This window comes from Myotis davidii, unplaced genomic scaffold (assembly GCF_000327345.1).
Source record: "Myotis davidii unplaced genomic scaffold, ASM32734v1 scaffold743, whole genome shotgun sequence".
NCBI classification, from domain to species: domain Eukaryota; kingdom Metazoa; phylum Chordata; class Mammalia; order Chiroptera; family Vespertilionidae; genus Myotis; species Myotis davidii.
This window is the reverse complement of record NW_006296221.1, coordinates 1,322,957-1,341,504: the sequence shown is the minus strand read 5'-3', so window position 1 is coordinate 1,341,504 and position 18,548 is coordinate 1,322,957. Positions and strand designations below refer to the sequence as shown.

At 45.6% G+C, this 18,548-nt stretch overlaps 1 protein-coding gene across 2 annotated transcripts in view; it reads right to left on the bottom strand.

Annotated features, from left to right (window-relative positions):
• Positions 1 to 18,548, bottom strand: part of SEL1L3 (SEL1L family member 3) — an 89,963-nt gene that overhangs the window by 24,525 nt on the left and 46,890 nt on the right. For both annotated transcript variants that reach the window (XM_015568692.1, XM_015568693.1), the window contains exons 11-15: positions 16,916 to 17,035; positions 15,048 to 15,188; positions 11,311 to 11,373; positions 7,975 to 8,151; positions 4,044 to 4,171 (exon numbers count right to left, since the gene is read on the bottom strand). In XM_015568692.1, the coding sequence (XP_015424178.1) occupies positions 4,044 to 4,171; positions 7,975 to 8,151; positions 11,311 to 11,373; positions 15,048 to 15,188; positions 16,916 to 17,035 (629 nt within the window). The remainder of the gene's footprint in view (positions 1 to 4,043; positions 4,172 to 7,974; positions 8,152 to 11,310; positions 11,374 to 15,047; positions 15,189 to 16,915; positions 17,036 to 18,548) is intronic.

Below are 18,548 nucleotides of genomic sequence, written 5' to 3'. Positions count from 1 at the left end.
GAATATTTGTTTTGGCATCTGTATGGTAATTATTCAATAATACTTTTCTTCTCCTACCTTTATTTTAGAATGGGGATTTATAAACACTGTTTGGGTATTTTAAAACTTTTATTTATTTTCATTTTAAAAATATTTTTATTAATTTCAGAGAGTAAGGGAGAGAGAGAGAAACATCAATGATGAGAATTACTAATTGGCTGCCTCCTGCAAACCACCTATCCCAAGGCATAGATACTGGGGATTGAGCCCAATATCTGGGCATGTGCCCTGACCAGAACTGAACCATGACCTCCTGGTTCATAGGTCGTCACTCAACCTCTGAGCCACACCAGCAGAGCTAATTTTATTTTTAAATTACAGTTGACATTCAATATTTTGTCATAGTTTCAGGTGTACAGCATAAGGGTTAAACAATTATAAACTTTACAAAGTAGTCCCCTGATGTTTCAAGTACCTACCTAGCATTGCACATAATTATTACAACATTATTGATTATATTCCCTATGCTGTACTTTACATCCCCATAGCTACCAATTTGTACTTCTTAATATCCCTTCACCTTCGAAAAGATCATCTTTACCGAAAGTTCTAGTACTTCATTAAAACATTTTTTACTGATTTATTATAAGGTTTCCCTATTTTGTTTTTGCTCCCTAATTTATTCTCAAGGGGGTTTATCATTAATGAACTAGCATATTAAAATCTTTAGATTTATAACCACTAAAAGAATATTCAAAGAATACATAACTAACAAGTTAATGAAATGGGGATATGGAATGCTTTTCTAAAAATATTTGATTTAGCCCTACCTGGTTTGGCTCAGTAGATAGAACGTTGGCCTGAGGACCAAAGGGTGCCGGGTTCAATTCCAGTCAAGGGCATGTACCTTGGTTGCAGGTTCCCTGGCCCTGGTCGGGGTGCATGCAGAAGGCAACCAATAGATGTGTCTCTCTCACATCAATGTTTCTTTCTGTCTCTCCCCACCCTCCCCCCTTCTATTCCCTCTAAAAAAACAAAGGAAATATATCCTCAGGTGAGGATTAACCTAAATAATTAATTGATTGATTGACATAAAGGAAGGGTAAGAAAAGAGAAAAAAGGCACAAAAACAGATGTAACAATAAGGAATAGATGGTAAACTGGCAGAGTTAAAATAAAATATATCCCAATTAAATGTAAGTGATCTAAATACACCAATTGAATACTAAAGTTGCCAAACTGACTAAAAAATACACAAAAAAACAATTACATGCCACTTTTGAGAGACATAGATAAAATAAGAACAAAGAAAGACTGAAAGTAAAGGGGTAGAAAAAAATAGAACATGCAAATTCTAACAAAAAAAAGCACTTATAACTATATTAACATAAAAACAGTAGACTTTACAGACAAGGACCACCAACAGAGATAAAGAGGACACTGTAAAACGATAAAAGGGTCAACGAGAAAGGAAAAACAATTCTCATTCTATTTGACCCAATAATATTATTCAAAATATCTAGTGCAAAATTGACAAAACTAAAAGGAGAGACAGACAAGTGTACACTCATAGTGGGAGATTTTAACACAGTTCTTTCAGTAACTGTTGTAACAAGCAGAAAAACACACACATCAGGAATCATATAGACGATTGGGCCAACCTGATAATATATGTAGAACATTGTACCCGACAAGTTCAGAAAACACACTCTTTTCAAGAGATGATAAACACACATCAAAATTGACCATATGCTGGTCATAAAGCAAGTCCCAACACTCTTCAAAGGATTGATGTCATTCAGAATATACTCTTTAATCACAATGTGATTAAGCTAGAAATCAATAATAAAAGGATAAAAAAGTCTGTGAAATATATAAATGATCACAATACGTATCCTAACCAAAAAACAATAACAGCCCTGGCCGGTTTGGTTCAGTGGATAGAGCGTTGGCCTGAGGACTCAAGGGTCCCGGGTTCTATTCTGGTCTAGGGCACATGCCCAGGTTGCGGGCTCCGTCCCCTGTAGGGGGCATGCAGGAGGCAGCTGATCAATGATTCTCTCTCATCAATGATGTTTCTATCTCTCTCTTCCTTTCCCTTCCTCTCTGAAATCAATAAAAATATATTTTAAAAAAGAAATCATTTAAATTTAAAAACAAAACAAACAATAACAAAAGCCTCAAGTCTGTCTCAGGTGAGTGTCATCACTGAGTTCAGGTAGATTTGCTCTCAAATGCCTAAAGACACCCCCCTGGAGAGCTGGACTATAGTGTGAGGGTGATCTACAGCAGAGGTCTGCACACTTTTTCTACAAAGGGTAAGACAGTAAATATTTTAAGCTTTGTGGGCCACCTATGGTCTCTGCTGCATATTTTTCCATGTCTGTTTTACAACCCTTTAAAAATGTAGGAAGCACTCTTAGCTCTTTGGCAGGCCACATGTTACGTGTGGGCCATAGTTTGCCAGCCCCTGTAAAACATGGTCAGATATGCATGACATCAAAAATGGGCCTCCTGTTCCCTGTTCTTCAGGAAGCCTCTGTAGGATGTGTTCTACCAAAATGCAAGCATTAACCAAGAAAGAGGAAGAAATAGGGTCCAACAAAGAGGACTGGAAAGCCAGAGATGAAGAAAGGGATCCCCCACAAGGATGACAAAGTCAAGTTCGGGAGGGCAGCTGTGGCCTGAACAAAGACTCCAGGAGAGACATCACCAAGATTAAATTATTACCTGGTGGGTGTGGCCAGACTAAGAGATTTAGACAACTGTAGATGAATTGGGAGATCAGGTACATGGAAAATGACAAGTACACAGAAAGCCAAGCAGCTAAAGAACAATAAAATATAATCATTACTCCATAGAAAACACAAAGTGTGCAAGAAAGAAAAGGTAGTCATAGAATAGTACGTGGCTCAGCTGTGAATAGCATTTACAGTCATAATAGTGTAAACCCCGATACTAATCTAACCAAAATAATGAAATACTTATTGGGAAGATGGGAGAGAAATAAAAAGTGGGAATGTGTGGGGTAGCGAGGTGGCAGAGTGAGAGAGGACTATATCTTCATCTTTCACAGTGAGACATCATTAAACAATGTCTATAATGAAGATGACAAGAAATAGTGGGATATGCATGCTATTTAGCAGTAGAGGCAAAAAAAATATGGTTAAAAATGTGAAAATGAAAAGTGATTTATTTTTGGGAGCAGGAAAAAGTCTGGTGTGGTATAGGCAAAGATTTCCTGTGTTGTTTTTTCTTATCAAATTTTTTTCTATTTTTTATTAAATTCTTTTTATTTTTGTCTTGTCAAATTATTTGGAACTTTAAACTATGTGAACTCTATCAGTTTTTAAACCGATAAAAATTAAATTGTTTTTTCCTTTTTTATTATTAAGAAGTCTTATTTTTTCCTTCTACTCTACCATCTTGACTGGAACCCAATATAAAAATAAAATTTTTAAAGGAAAAAAAAAAAAAGAGGACCTCTTCTCCCAGGCACAGTGAATATAGTACTGCAGTCCCCTCTATTTGCAGTTTCACTTTCCATAGTTGCTAATGGCCAACTATGCTCCAAAAGTATTAAATAAAAATTCCAGAAATAACAACTCATAGTTTTGAATTGTGTGCCATTCTGACTATCACGATGAAATCTCGAGCCATCCCGCTCTGTCCTGCCCGGGACGTGACTCATCCCTTTGTGCAGCGTCTCCACACTGTAGACACTTCGCCACCTGTCAGCCACTGAGTAGCTGTCCGGGTTATCAGATCGACTATTGCAGGATCACCGTGCTTGTGCTCAGGTCACCCTTATTTTCCTTAATAATGGCTCCAAAGCACAAGAGTCATGATGCTGGCAAATCAGATATGCCAAAGAGAAGCTGTAATGTGCTTCCTTTAAGTGAAAAGGTCTGTAAGTGTAGGAAAAAACACACAGTATCTACAGGGCTCGGTGTTATCTGTAGTTTCAGGCATCCACCTGGGGGTTGTGGACATATCTCTGAAGGAGAAGGGGGGACTACTGTAGATGGCCTTCCCTGCACAGCCAACATCTGCTAGATTCTTACACAACAGCCTTCTCGGGGTCTCTAGGGAACGTCTCCAGGTTGCCTGTTATATAGTAGAGAGAACACCACAAGGTTCCTTCGATGTGTCCGCCTTGCGCAGCCTTATGGAAATATTCTCCAGCTAAAGTCTGTGAAGAGAGATGAGCAAACGTTAGTCTCCTTGGTGCGGAGTCTCCCTGGCTGGGCTGATTTCACCGGAGCCAAGCTATTATCACAGGCTTATCACTTCTGACATCTTTAAGGAAACCAAGTCAAGTAAGACAGCCAGTCACAGAAGCCAGTGATATTCTATTGATGAGGCTGGCCAAGGAAGTAAGACGACGACATGTAACTAGGAATGTCATTATCACCTCATTTGATCCTCACATAACCCATGCCAACAAGATAGAAGACTGTATCAGAAGTCACACCAGGCGAAAATTCAGGCATTTGCGTCCCTAACCTTGCTTAAGACCTTTCTTCAAACTCATGCACCAAAACTGCATTTCCAGGAGGAAAGTGAGAATTAGAAAATGACAATAAAAAACCCCATGCTCTCAGATGTGTGGGAGGATTCTTGCAATGCATAAAAATATACAGCCTCACATGTAGTCAGAGAGAGGTAGAGGAAAAAAATAAAACACTTAGATATATGCTCCGCTAATTACTATTATTTTCCTGAGGCAGTGAGCTGACATTTTTAAGCATGGGCTTTGGAGTCAGACAGACTTGGATTCAAATCCCAGTTCTGCTCCTTACTAGTGAGTGACCTTAGGCATATTAATCTCTCCACCTCAGAGATTTTATTCAACTAAAAAATGTGTTGCCAGGCCAGCATGGCTCAACGGTTGAGCGTCGACCTAGGAACCAGGAAGTCACGGTTCGATTTCTGATTCCAGCATATGCCCAGGTTGTGGGCTCCATCCCCAGTGTGGGGCATGCAGGAGGCAGCTGATCAATGATTCTCTCTGATCATTGATTTTTCTCTCTCTCCCTCTCCCTTCCTCTCTGAAATCAATAAAAATACACATATTTAAAAAAATGTGGTGTCTGATAGTACCTAGCATGAAAGGTTGTTGTGAGGATTAAATGAGAAAACAAATTCTCCAGAATTAGCATGGCGTTTCATGAAAAATCATCTGATTCCCCACCCCCAGATCTGCTGCTGTCCATCCCATAAATGGCCTCTCCATTCTTTCCAGCTCAATAAAGGCCGTGTGCTCCAGGGTTGTCCTGACTCTTCTCCCTCTCACACCTCACATGCAATCATCAGTGAATCCCGTACCTTGACCTTCAAAATATATCCAGAATCCAGTCACATCGCAGACCCTCTTGAGATATTGCCCATCCTTTCTCATTTGGATTCAACGCTTAACCCCGTTCCCTCTCTTGTCTCCCGTAAGCTTAGTCTCTGCTAGGATCGAGCCTTTTAAAAACAGCACATCCTGCCCAAGTCAAAGCTGTCCCGTGTTTTCCCATCTTGCTCAGAGCAGCTGAGTCATCACAATGACCTGAGCATCTGCCTTCCAGACCTATCTCCCACCTCCCCATCTCCTTTGCCTTTGCTTCTACAACTCTGGCCTCCCTGATGCTCCTGGAACTTCTCAGAGTTTTTACCCTGGCTGTTCCCTCTTTCTGGAATGTTCTCCCAGATATCCACAAGATTCCTTTTGGAGCTTGTCCAATGTCACATTATTAGAGAAATCTCTGATCTCCTCTATAAAATAACATCCCTCAATAAAAATACACATATTTCCTGGCTGGAGAATCTGCAGAACCTGGCTGGAGAACCTAGCGAGAGAACATGGCCACAGAACCTAGCTGGAGAACTTGGACAGAACTTGGCTGGAGATCCTAGACCAGCTGTGGGCAAACTACGGCCCGCGGGCCGGATCCGGCCCATTTGAAATGAATAAAACTATTGAAAAAAAAGACCGTACCCTTTTATGTAATGATGTTTACTTTGAATTTATATTAGTTCACACAAACACTCCATCCATGCTTTTGTTCCGGCCCTCCGGTCGGTCCAGTTTAAGAACCCATTGTGGCCCTCGAGTCAAAAAGTTTGCCCACCCCTGTCCTAGACAGAACCTGGCTGGAGAACCTAGCAAGAGAACATGGCAAGAGAACCTGGACAGAACCTGGCTGGAGAACCTGGACAAAACTTGGCTGGAGATCCTGGCTAGAGAATCCAACTATGCTGATCAACTGAACGCTGCCTCCTTGTCCTTCCTTCTTCGCCGACTCCGTCCATGCCTTGGGGGACCCCTGGACCTGCTGGGGTTGGACCCCAGCAGCATGGGGCTGGACCCCAACATTTTTTAATCCATGTCCCACCATCCCAGATTCTTATGGTCATTTTCCCTTGTACCCCATACACCTTAACTCTCTGGTTAAGTATCTATTTGAAGCTTTTGTTAATGTCTTGTTTGTACACATACTTCATAAGAGTTAAATACATACCTCTTAAATTATAAAAAATAATAATAAAAATAAAAGAAAATAACATCCCCCAATCTCCACCCTCCCTGTTCTCCTTCTCCTGCTTTATTTCTCCCCATAACAACCTCATATTATATATTTAATAGTCTATTGCCTTTCTCCCCAATGCAGTGTAAGCTTCCTAAGAGCAGAGACTGTTCTGTCTGCTGCTGTATGCCCGTGCCTGGAAGAGCACCTGGCACAAGGTGGGTGTTTAATGAACCTTGTTAAATATAATGGTACTCAGATTATTATTATCATCATCAATATTATTATTAACTAGAGGCCCAGTGCATGACATTTGTGCACTGGGGTGTGTGTTGGGGGAAGGGTCCCTCAGCCCGGTCTGTACCCTTTAGCAGCCCACGAGCCCTTGGGGGATGTCCCACAGTCGGACATCCTTAGCACTGCTGCAGAGGCGGGAGAGGCTCTGCGACCGCCACTGTGCTTGCCAGCCATCAGCCAGGCTTGTGGCTGAGCAGCATTACTCCTGTGGGAGCACACTGACCACCAGGGGGCAGCTCCTGCATTGAGCATCTGCCCCCGATGGTCAGTGTGCATCATAGCAACCGGTTGTTCCCCGTTTGGTTAATTTGCATATTAGCCTTTTATTAATTAGGATAACGAGGGGCTTCCGTGTTATGTAGGGATCCAGGTCCTGAATCCAAGAAGTGTATGATGCTATTACATACATTTCAGAGCCTTAGTCGATTATTCTGTAAAATGGACTTAATAGTAACTATTTCAGAGGTAGTTAGGATGATATGGGACTGTGCATTTAAACCCTTTGTGAGTGTCTGGCACAGAGAAGTGCTCAACAAACACTAAAGATGATAACCGTCATTTTCATTATTTTTATTTTTAAAAAAATATATTTTATTGATTCTTTACAGAGAGGAAGGGAGAGGGATAGAGAGTTAGAAACATCGATGAGAGAGAAACATCGATCAGCTGCCTCCTGCACACCCCGACTGGGGATGTGCCCACAACCAAGGTATATGCCCTTGACCATGGAATTGAACCTGGGACCTTTCAGTCCGCAGGCCGACGCTCTATCCACTGAGCCAAACCGGTTAGATCAGGCCACACTACCAGAAGCCAATTCTCTTCCAGCTCTCTTCAATCTCTACACTGTCTCTGGGTTTCTTGCACATCCTCACCTTGTGTCATCTCCCCCTCTCTCATCAGTTCAAGCCTTCCTCCTCCAGGAAGCCTTCCTGACTGCTTTGGTCTTCAACGTTTCCCCTTTCCAGAACTGTTCGGGTCGGATAAATTAGCACACTCTTGGCACCTGGCTAAATGCCATCCTTTGCTCTTCACTATCTACCTTCCTAACTGGACCTTTTCGCCTCTTGAGAACATGATCTGTGTGTTGGATGGTGTCTGTACCACCCACGTGGCCTTGTCTGGACTGGGGGCGTCATAAATGAGGAACTGCCCAGCTGCCCAGTTTGTCTCAAGTCTTACTCACCTGATTCTTCCCAGGAACTCCTGGGAAAACGCCATCCAAGTACAGGACCCCAAGATTGTATGACGCGTCTGGGTTCCCCATTTCTTCTGCTTTTAACCAGTACTTTGCCGCTTTGACATAATTTTTCTTGAATTTGTGGTAATACCATCCCAGACCATTGACTGCCTGATGCAATCCCTGGATTTTAGAACAAGAAAGAATTGTTATTTATTTATTTTTTTAATGAAACCTAAAGAGAATCAATTGTTGTGAGAGCATTCTGCACGAGTCTAAACGAAACCTCTCCAGTCTCTTTTTTGGGCAGATGGCATGAAAGAAAAGCTGAGTGCTTAGAACACATGAGCCCAATTCAGAGTCTTCCCAGGTGGCGGCTGCCACTGGAATTCCTGCCTTCCAGCTCAGCAGTGACGCTAGCCCCGAATCATCAATCGGCTCCTCTGGGCTTTGACACGACGCCCTTGTCTGCAAAAGCCTCTTATTGTCCTGCAGTAGCAACACTGCCCTTGACATCCATGAGCGCTCGACTGCACCAGGCGGCAGCAACCTGCCCTGGCGGGGACGGTTTCCAGGTGACCGGTCTGCCCATCTGCTGAGGACTGTCCTGAACACCAACAAACCCTCTGAAGGAAGCAGCTGTGACAGCCTACTTGCTAAGCACAGGTGCTTTGTGACTGCTTAGCGTCCCAGATCGGGGCTGAGGCAGAAAGGAAGGGTGGGAAAGAGGGAGGAGGGTTTCAGAACTGAGTCTGAACTGGGGCTGGTACCAGGGAAGGGCTGGTTTGTGACTCTAGCCTCGAGCCTCCTTGTTCTTGCTGAGTTATACTCCCAGGTGGCCTCTGCTCTCCCCAGGGCTCCTGCCTCTTTCCACTGGCAGCCTCCAGCCTGCTCGTTGAAGGTTCAGGTGCCTGCAGTGGTGTGTGTGCAAACCTGGGCATACGGCGCTCATTCCTCCCTTCCTGCCAGACCCATGAGACTGTGAACAAGCAGAGGGGAAAGGAGAGGGGGCAAACAGTGCCCTCACATCTGCAAGACTTGTTAAGTGAGAGCAAGTGTGGAACCAATCTCTTTCACCTCCCTTTTCACAAGCAAAGAACGGGTGTCCCTTAACAGTAGATGCTAAGATCCTAGTCTGCAGCCTTTTCTGTCTTCATAGCTCCCAAAGGCTACCCCTCTTGGTCCTCATGTGGAATCCAGGGGCCAAGAAGACCAAGAGAAAGAAGTGAACAAAGCCCATCAAATGGAAGCTCCATGAGGGCAAGGGCCTGTGTGCTATATTCCAGGCACTTATATTAGTGCTTGGCACAGGGTCAGTGCTCAACAAAGTCTCTGACCGATGAACCAAAGCCACCCTCGGATGTAGATGCTCAACAAAATGGAACCCAGACCTGACACCCTGAGGATGCAGAGGTGGTTCAGGTTGGTGGGTCCCTGGACAGCTGACGCTCAGGAAAGAGTCCGTGCCGGGGATCCACTCATTTCTTCTTGAATCTTGCACAGTCTCAGGGGCAAGGCAGGCTCCCGACGGGCCTTGCAGAACTCGTGCATTTCAATGACGTCATAGACCAGGCCGTAGTATAAAGAGGCAGGAGCCAGCTCTGGACAGACCCACAGACGGGCACACCCACACAGCTTTGCAGTGCTTTCCTCCAGAGGCCACAGGCTCATTCACAGGTACCTGCCATCAACCCAATGCCCGCAGAACTCCTTTAGGCATTGTGTTTGGACCCAATGCAGGAGCCCCGCAAGAAATCTTGTTTTATTTTATTTTTTAAAATATTCTCATTGATTTCAGATAAGAAAGGAGAGGGAGAGAGAACTAGAAACATCAATGATGAGAGAGAATCATTGATCAGCTGCCTCCTGCACGCCCCCTACTGGGGATCGAGCCCGCAACCTGGGCATGTGCCCTTGATCGGAATTGAACCTGGGACCTGTCAGTGCACAGGCCGACGCTCTACCCAGGTAGGGCTTGTTTTATTTCTTACTCATCCCTTGTTCCGGACATTTACTGCTTGGCCAACAGGTCTGCCTCCAAGTGACTTTTGGCTAATTCCAAAACACCAAACTAGGTGCAATCTGCACTACAGTGTCTGACGCAGAGTAGGGGCTGAGTAACTACTGGCAGAGGGAATGAGTGAGACTCACTCAACATTTTTAAAGGATGTGATTACTCCAGGCCATAAAACGGCAATTCCCTCAATGCTCATCTCAGTCCGGCTAAAATACACCCAAAATAGAGCACATCAGATACCAGTGCTCCACCAGAATGGCCACAGAGATGCAAATTTCACACCTGCCAGGAAAGCCCCCAATGCCCCACTTTAGGGTGCTCTGAAACTGGTGCCTCCTGTGACCAGCACTGGGGTCAGGAGCAGGTGTGCACTCCGGGGGGTTCCCTGCTCCTATGCTGGGGTCAGGAGCTGCTGTGCACTCTGGGGGATTCCCTGCTCCTGGGTCCTATACCCTCTTGCCACCACACAGATGGAGAAGAGCCTCGTGGCTCGCTCACTCCGTGCCCTAACTTCCAGGGCTACAGAAACACAGGAACTCCCTACAGAAAGAAAGTGAGGAAGAGCAGCCTGGTTCCTGCAGGAGTCTTTGTGAGAGGCCAACACGAGCGGCCTCAGGGATAGAGAAACAGTCAAGAGCCAGAAGGGCTATCAAGGGCCTGGTAAGGTTGTGGTTTCTACAAGTCCATTTATTTGCAAATCTATATGCATGTGTGGGTGGGCACGCATCGGGCATATGTTTCCATGCAGGGATATGTACGCACGTGTGTGTGTGTGTGTGTGTGTGTCCCCTCAACAAGGGACATCCTAATCCCCATTCTGTAGTTCTATATCGCAAGTAGCTGGCTTGGTGACAACATTGAAGAGTAATACTGACAAAAGCAAAATAATTCCTAAACCCAGCACTAACCTTGATAAACAGCCCCATTATTCATGCAAGTGGGCATTGGCCATGGCAGGGTTAACCTTCAGGGAACTAGGCTTTTGGTTTTCCTAATTCAATGGCATTTCCATCCATTCACTTTCAAGGAGCCCCTGCTGCTTGTTATGGGCAGCCTTGATTATAATTTTAGCCTTCAAACAAAATCGGCCTGAATTCTATTGACTGCAGGTGAATTCCGCTTTTGAATGCGGCCGTCCCCATTGTAGCGGGTTTCTGTATGTGTGTAGCTCAAAAATGACTAATGTTGCAATGCTCACGAGCCGAGCCCTCCCTCCCCACCCCATTTCTACCTTGGGGCTTTGTCGGGAGCCGCTGGCCATTTCCTCTCCCCAATGGGTGTGTGTGGGGCGAATGTTTTCCTCTGACAATATGCAAAAGTGTTACCTTGGAAGCTGCTTTCTTCATCAGCTCCAAGGCGAGCCGTCTGTTCTTTTTTACTCCTTGACCCTAAACAATGATAAACAGCAAAGATTACTAAGAAAAGAAACTCAGCGTGCACTCAAAAATATCACACAGATACGTTGGTGTTTGCTACAAAATACTTAAAAAAACCCAAGCCTTCTGAATTATAAATCCCATCTTAAAGGTTTCTATAAGCAGTGCTGTACATCATCATCATCATCATCATCATCATCACCATCATTTTGCTCATATCTGTGAGCAGAGGCAACAAACCTCGCCTCCCAGCTCAGCATCCATACCAAAGCCCCCATTTATCATCGAGTGACAGGCATGCCTGTCAACCCACAGGTGCTGTTGGGAGAGGCCGGGAATGAGGTTGAATGAGTGTGGTCATCCTGGATGTGTTTCTCTGGGGATCACCTAGTTTGCAGCCAGACAAAGCACTTGATGTGTGTCCAACAGGAAAGAGTTATTAGGCTGCCATCTGCAGCCCCCGAGGTCCTCACCGGAGTCCCCAGGGTGGGACATGTGGCTTCAGAACCAGCTTGAGAACTTCTCCGAAGGAGTAAGGACCCTTGGAATTGGCTGTGTCAGACACTGACAGAAACGAACAAGGGTCCTCCAGTAAAATCAAGTTTTCCCAGCAGAGGTGTTTTGTACACCATAGAGAGAAACGGCTTTGAAGTTCTTATTATAAGAGAGGACCTCCGTGGGACTGTGCTGAGCTGTCTGCAGGACCATGTGGGGAAATGGTGGGTCTGAGAATGAGACAGGGGGGAAGGGAGTTCCCTTAGGTCTCTCTTGACATGGCTCTGACAAGGAGGATGGCAGGCAAAGAGAGCAAACCCACTCAGAGTCTGTTATGGACACCCCTCCCCCCCGCACATGCCCCTCAGAGTGGTTGATGGGGTCACAGATAATATAAGATGAGCAGGCTTTGCAATGAATCCCACTTTTAACTCTAATTAAACACTTAGCTGTATAGTAAAGGAGAGAGCACTAGTAAACATTCCTGTGTTAATTAACGAGGGTCAAGCACTGTCCCATCATCTTTAACCCTCACAGCAACCCCACCAAGGTGCGGCTGTCATTCTCATCTGAGAGACCTGCCCAGAGTCACACAGCGAGTGAGACATAGAGGCAGGATTCGAACCCAGGCCAGTGGGCTCCAGAGCCCAAGCTTAGAACCCCACACCGCATTTCCCCCTGTACGTTTCAGCTCTGTGCTGAGAAAGTATAACAATTCATAACCTCCTCGCAGGACACAGAAAACACACTGACTATGCTTGTCTCTGTATTTCTCAGGACCCCAAAATAAAACTGTGACTCCAGCTGCAGGTTAAATTATACACACCACGTTTCTGTTAGACTTTAACTTACCTATTTAGTAAAACCGATGAGCTGAAGCAAAGTGGAGGATGAAAATATTTTTCAGAAGTGCACCATTGCTTCATTTAATTAAGGAGGGAGAGGAGGGGCAAGGGGACACGAGGCTACTTGGAATAACTGGAGATGCCAATGGCACGACCTTTTTTGGCTTCTGGGAAAGCACTAGAATCTCAGAATGTGGAAGCCAAAGTTGATCTTTTCCATCTTCTTTATTTTGAAGAAATAAAACTGGGGCTCAGGGAGGCTGACTTATCCGAAAACCCACGGTTAGATCTGCAACTAGAACCTGGGCACTCTGACTTCTAGGTCCTGGATTTCCCAGTATATTTGTTACTTAATCAGAACTGGAATAATGTCGTGCACAATGACTACTTATTCTACTGGAATCTGAGTAGTATTGGGAGGAGCTAAGTGAGAGAACTGTAAAGTCCTGGTACATAGTAAGTGCCCAATAATATTCACCGAATTAATTCATTGAGGACAGTTATGCAGTGAACGTCAAAGGGCCATCTTCCCATGGATGCAAAGTGGGATGGACTTGGCTGTTGTGGGCAAACCACAGCCACTGGCATGGCTCCGTTCTTGACTACAATCAGCCAGACACCCGCACAATGCAATGAGCCAAGTGCACCTTACTGCACTTCCCATTTGGAAAGGCCATTTTCTGTATGGGGATTTTTGCATGGAATACACTTAAAGAGACCTTCCGGCCAGAGTTAAAAATCTTCCTTTAATTGCTGATCAAGGGCTTCCGTCGTCCCACTTAGGAATAACTCAGTTAAAATGCAGGAAAATCAAAAAAGCTTTAAGGGTTGGGAAATTAGACCCGGGAGAAACATTGTCACCTGCAGAGTAATTTATTTATGTGTCTGCCTCTCTCTATAGATCGCGAGTTCTTGGTGGGCAGAAGTAAGGTCTGAATCGTGCACTCTGGGCAGTGGCCAGCCCCAACTCTGCTGGACAAGTGCCTCTCCTCTGTGCCGGTCTCTCCTGCCTTCCCCATCCGTGCATGAGCCCCCGGAAGTTAGGAATGTGGCTCATGCATCCATACGTCCCTCCATCCAGCCCAGAGCCTGGCATTTTGTCAGCCCTGAATGAGTGTTTATTGAACAAATACATGAATGTATTGGCATATGGCTAAGAGTCAAACCATTTCTATGTTGATCTCACAACTGGAAAGAGAAAGTCCAGGCTATAAATTTGGAAACCATAACAACCAATAGCTTTTAAAGCTTTGGAAGGTTAGACAAGTAGAAAAGTCCTGGTTGTTAATCAGTGGGTGGCCACAGCTGTGGTTCTGGAGGTGGGCCTAGCCGCATGAATCCATGCCTTTGTGTGAAGACACTTGCTATCTGGGGGGGAAGCTGCTTCCTTTGGGCATGGACACAGGGTCTAAGGTTTTCCTTACTGAGCCACCAGCTTTTCACCTTTCCCAGATTGGTGAACTGATGTCTCTGTGCCTGGGGGCAGATTGCCTGGGTCCCAGTCCCAGGTTTGAAATGTAGCAGTTGTGTGACCTTGGGTGGGTGAGTTACAAAGCCTTTCTGTGCCCCTGTTACCATATACATAAGCAGCAATAATAATACACCACAGTGCCTACCTTGCAAGGTTGCTGTGGGGATTAAATGCGTTCATACATGTAAATCAGGTAATAAATGCTCCATCACTGTGAACTATTATTGTTTTGTATAAAACACACAGTGCTTTATGGTTCTCAAGGCCCATTCATCATGGTATTTAATTCACTGTTGTCCCATGAGATCAGGTAACTCTAAGGACACAGGAGAAGAGGGACTTGAACTCCATCCTGTGTCCTGGGCTAACGCTTGGCCCACTTGTCCCCCTCTTCTCCTATGGCTTAAAACCAAGATCTTCGTTTGATCAACAGGGCTGCTGGGAGGCAGCCCAAACACACACTTTATGCTGTAATTTAGTGACGATGCTGCCTGCTGGCAAAATTGCAGCTCCTTGGGGGCTGGCGGCCACATTCCAATCCATAAAACATGGGGTATCTCCTCCAGAATGCCACAGCTCTGGCAAAAGCAAAGAGAATCCAGGTGCCAAACATAAGACTAATGACTAAAAAACGAGACCGGGAAAAAAATGGACACATATGTAATACCCTTTGTAATAAAAAAAAAAAAACAAAAAAACAAAAAAACGAGACCAGGGTACGGCCCTTCCAGCAAATACCCCGCTCCATTAGGAGTGGCAGATGTGTACACTAAGTGTCTTCAGTTCTGGACTCCATCTGACGGATGCCTACAGGCAATGGCTCCAGACGTCTGATGAGAATGGCACAACTTCAGCACAAAATGAGTGATGCTTACCTTGAATAACACAATGGCGTAGTCGTATATTAATGCAGGGTCCTCGGTCTCCAGGGCACCCCTGGCGTACCACTCGATTGCCGCTTCAGGATTCTTGGCCACACCTTGCTGCCCCCAGAACAACATCTGGGCCAAGCGTTGCTACAAGACAAGAGCAATTTAGAATAATGACTTTCCTAATGTAACGCTCAACGTAAGGTTTTGAAAGGTGGGAGGTCAAAGCTGACTTGGAATGTTTTCCTACTAAGAACCAAGAATGAGGTAGACACCTGCTATCTTCCAACAGGGGTGAGGGTGTGGGGAGTGGGAGAGTCCTAAAGGTGGATTTGTGTCAATGCAAGTCCTTGACACAAGTTGGAAATGCTGCATCTGAGTGTGCGTGCGTGCTTGTGTGTACGTCCATGTGCATGAATGAATCAACGGCACCCAGGGCTAAAGCTGGCTGAAGACAAGCACATTGTCTCCTCTCCTCCAGAGCCTCCTTCTAGAGGTACTGCCCATGCTCTTGGCCCAGTGAACAGTGTAGAGGTCTCTGTTAGGGTGTCTTTCTATGGCATTTATCTCCTTCTAGCCCAGCATTTGTCCCCAAGGCTGGCATCACAATTATACTCAAGACTGGGAGCCCTCTTGGGGGGTAGAAACCCCAAAATGTGATTTGTCTGCCCTTGTCCCCTCAGCTTCCACCCAGCAGAGCTCATAGGAACCACTCAACAAAGTGAACGAAGGAAGGAAGAAGTGTCCATTGCTGGGAAACGCAGGCTCTAAAGCACTCAGAAGTGGCCCTAGCATGGGCCTTTCCAGAACTATGCACTGGAACTCCTTCCTGCAGTAGAAAGCGTGCAGGCTAGGGACAGATGCCCGTGAATGGAGCCAGTGGCAACGTCTGTTAACATTCTGGCCCCATGTGGGCCCCTGACTGTCTTGCCTTCTTTCTGCTTCTTTTCTCATCTCCTTCTTTTCCCTTCCTCTCCCCTACCCTCTCTCCGCCAAATACAACTTCCAGTGAAGTTTCTCCTGAAAGGCTAGGAGGACTTCTACAGAGGGTGGGAGACCCGCTACTAGAGTGTCTGAAATGTGTGCCTGTCGATGTGTTTATTCTCTGCTGTTTCCTTTCTCTTTCCATTTCTGGTCTTCTGGCCTAGCAGACCCAGAGGCTGTTCTCGACACTGTGCTCACCAGGAGCATGAAGCCAAAGCTAAATCTTTCGGGAAGGAGGCCCCGCCCTCTCGGGGCAATCAGCCTTAGCCGGCTCCCATCCGGGGCTCAGCTTCATAGTGAAATCAAGGCAAAAAGGCAGGTAGGGGATGTTCTCCAGCCCCCCTTCCCTTCCTAGTACCTCTTAAAAGTCCATCCAGAGACAAGACATGTTCAAGAGACAGGATCGATCTTCTTGGCGCATGGTTTTCTATTATTCTAGCTGAGTTCATGGCCTTCCTGATGCCCATCTAATCTCTCCTGCACCCCAAGGTGCTTCTCTTTGTTTCTGTCTCATGCACTGAAGTGTCCACTGGTGGTCTTAGGGCTGGCCATAAACACGGTGGCGCTGTCACTTTCTGTGTTCAGGGCAGGACTACACGACAGGCCTCCTGGAGTCAAGAGTGACCAAGTGACTTGCTTTGGCCAATGAAATGTGAGGAGTGACTTGTGCCACTTTCTGAGAAGAGGCGTCAAGAGCCAGCCTGTGCTGTTAGCTTGAGTTCCTTGGAGCTGTGAGAGCACAGCCCATACCAACGCCCATTGGACAGGTAGGGTGAGCATGGAATAAACCAGCATTGTTTTAAGCCACTGCGGTTTGGGGTATTTTGTTACCATGGCGTAGCCTGGTCTGTCACCACGGAGAATTTCAGGACAGTGGGCCACATCCTTACCTGAGCCGCCGCGTTGCCTCGGATAGCTTCGTGCTTCAACCACATAAAGACGTCCCCATCTTCTTTGGTTTGTACCTTGAGTATTTCATCATCTTTTAGTCTAATTGTTTCAACGTATGCCTAGAAAGGGAGAAAGGAAGGAAGCAAGGAAGGATGGGAGGCCGGGAGGGAGGGAGAGAAGAAGGAAAGGAAGAAAAGGAGACAGGAAACTAAATGATATGGGCATGCAAAAGATGGGACATTATTCTTAAACCAGGCATTGCTCAAGGAAAACTCTATGAATAATTGATATGTGAGGGTTGTCCACTCTTCTATGTCATCAGATCAAGTTCTTTCTAAACAAATGCATCACAGCCAATGTATCTAAACGAGGAGTTTTGTTCCTGTGGAAGCTTTTGCCTTGGGAGGCCACAATTTATTCCACTTCCACTTCTAGCGCTTAAGCGTGTTCAGAAGTCTGTTCTTGTGCCTCCGATTTCAGAGCCAGATTAACGTAGCATCAAAAAAGGTAAATCAATATTTTCTAAGAATAACCTTATTTTTTTTATCCCAAAGTGTTATTATCCTGCATGACTAATCCTTTTTATTTAGCAGGCTCAGCTTCAGATATCTTTGGGCTATTTCCAAACATTCAATCCACCTCGCAAAGAAGAGGGCAGGTTAGCTCAGGGATGCGCAGGAATGTGCTGGAGGCGCTGGAGACCAACCCTCAGGGAAAGTTCACAGAAGGTTTGAATTTGTGAACAGCCTCCCAGGTCTCTGATTCCTCTGAAGAAAATAAGATTCATTTTGAAGTCTAAATTTTGGCTGTTTATCAAAAAAAACCCGGTCCCGTTGTTTCACGGCTTCCCCTTAGGCATAATGAATCTATCAGCAGTGCCACGAGGAGTCCTGAGGAGGGCTTCCCAGGCCAGCGCAGCCACGGGCAGAGGGTGGGAAAATTGGATCTGGGTGAGCTTGGGAAGGAAGCCTCAGAGAACAAGGAGATGATTTCCCTTCTGGCCTCTCTGTTGGTTAGTTTTAAAAAGTACTTATGCCCTAGCTGGTTTGGCTCAGTAGATAGAGCATGGGCACAAGGACTGAAGAGTCCCAGGTTTGATTCCGGTCCAGGGCACGTACCTCGGTTGCAGGCTCCATCCCTGGCCCTTGCCGGGGTATGTGTGGGAGGCAGCCGATCAATATGTCTGATTCACATTGATGTTTCTCTCCTCTGTCTCTCCCCCTCCTTTCCACTCTCTCTAAAAATCAATGGAAAAATATCCTCGGGTGACGACTAACAAAAAAGCAAAAACAAATAAAAAGTACTTAGATTCACAAACTTGCCTACAACCCTATTCCTGAGGAGGTCTTTCAGCTGCCTTCTCCACTGTCACCATGTGGAGTCAGAGGTCCCTCAGGCACTGGGGCACTGAGACTCGGGGACAGTGCGAGGACTCAGAACCCAGCAGGTATTAATTCCTGCCAAATGTCTACTCGGGAGGCCACCAAGCAAAGAGCAACAGTGAGAATAATGATGCTCACGACCTCTTATTGAAACCAACTGTGTGCTGGATGTTTAACAACTGGTTTGTGTGTGTTTTTCATTTAGCCCTCACAACAGAGCTGTGACCCAAATAACACTGTCCTTAATTTA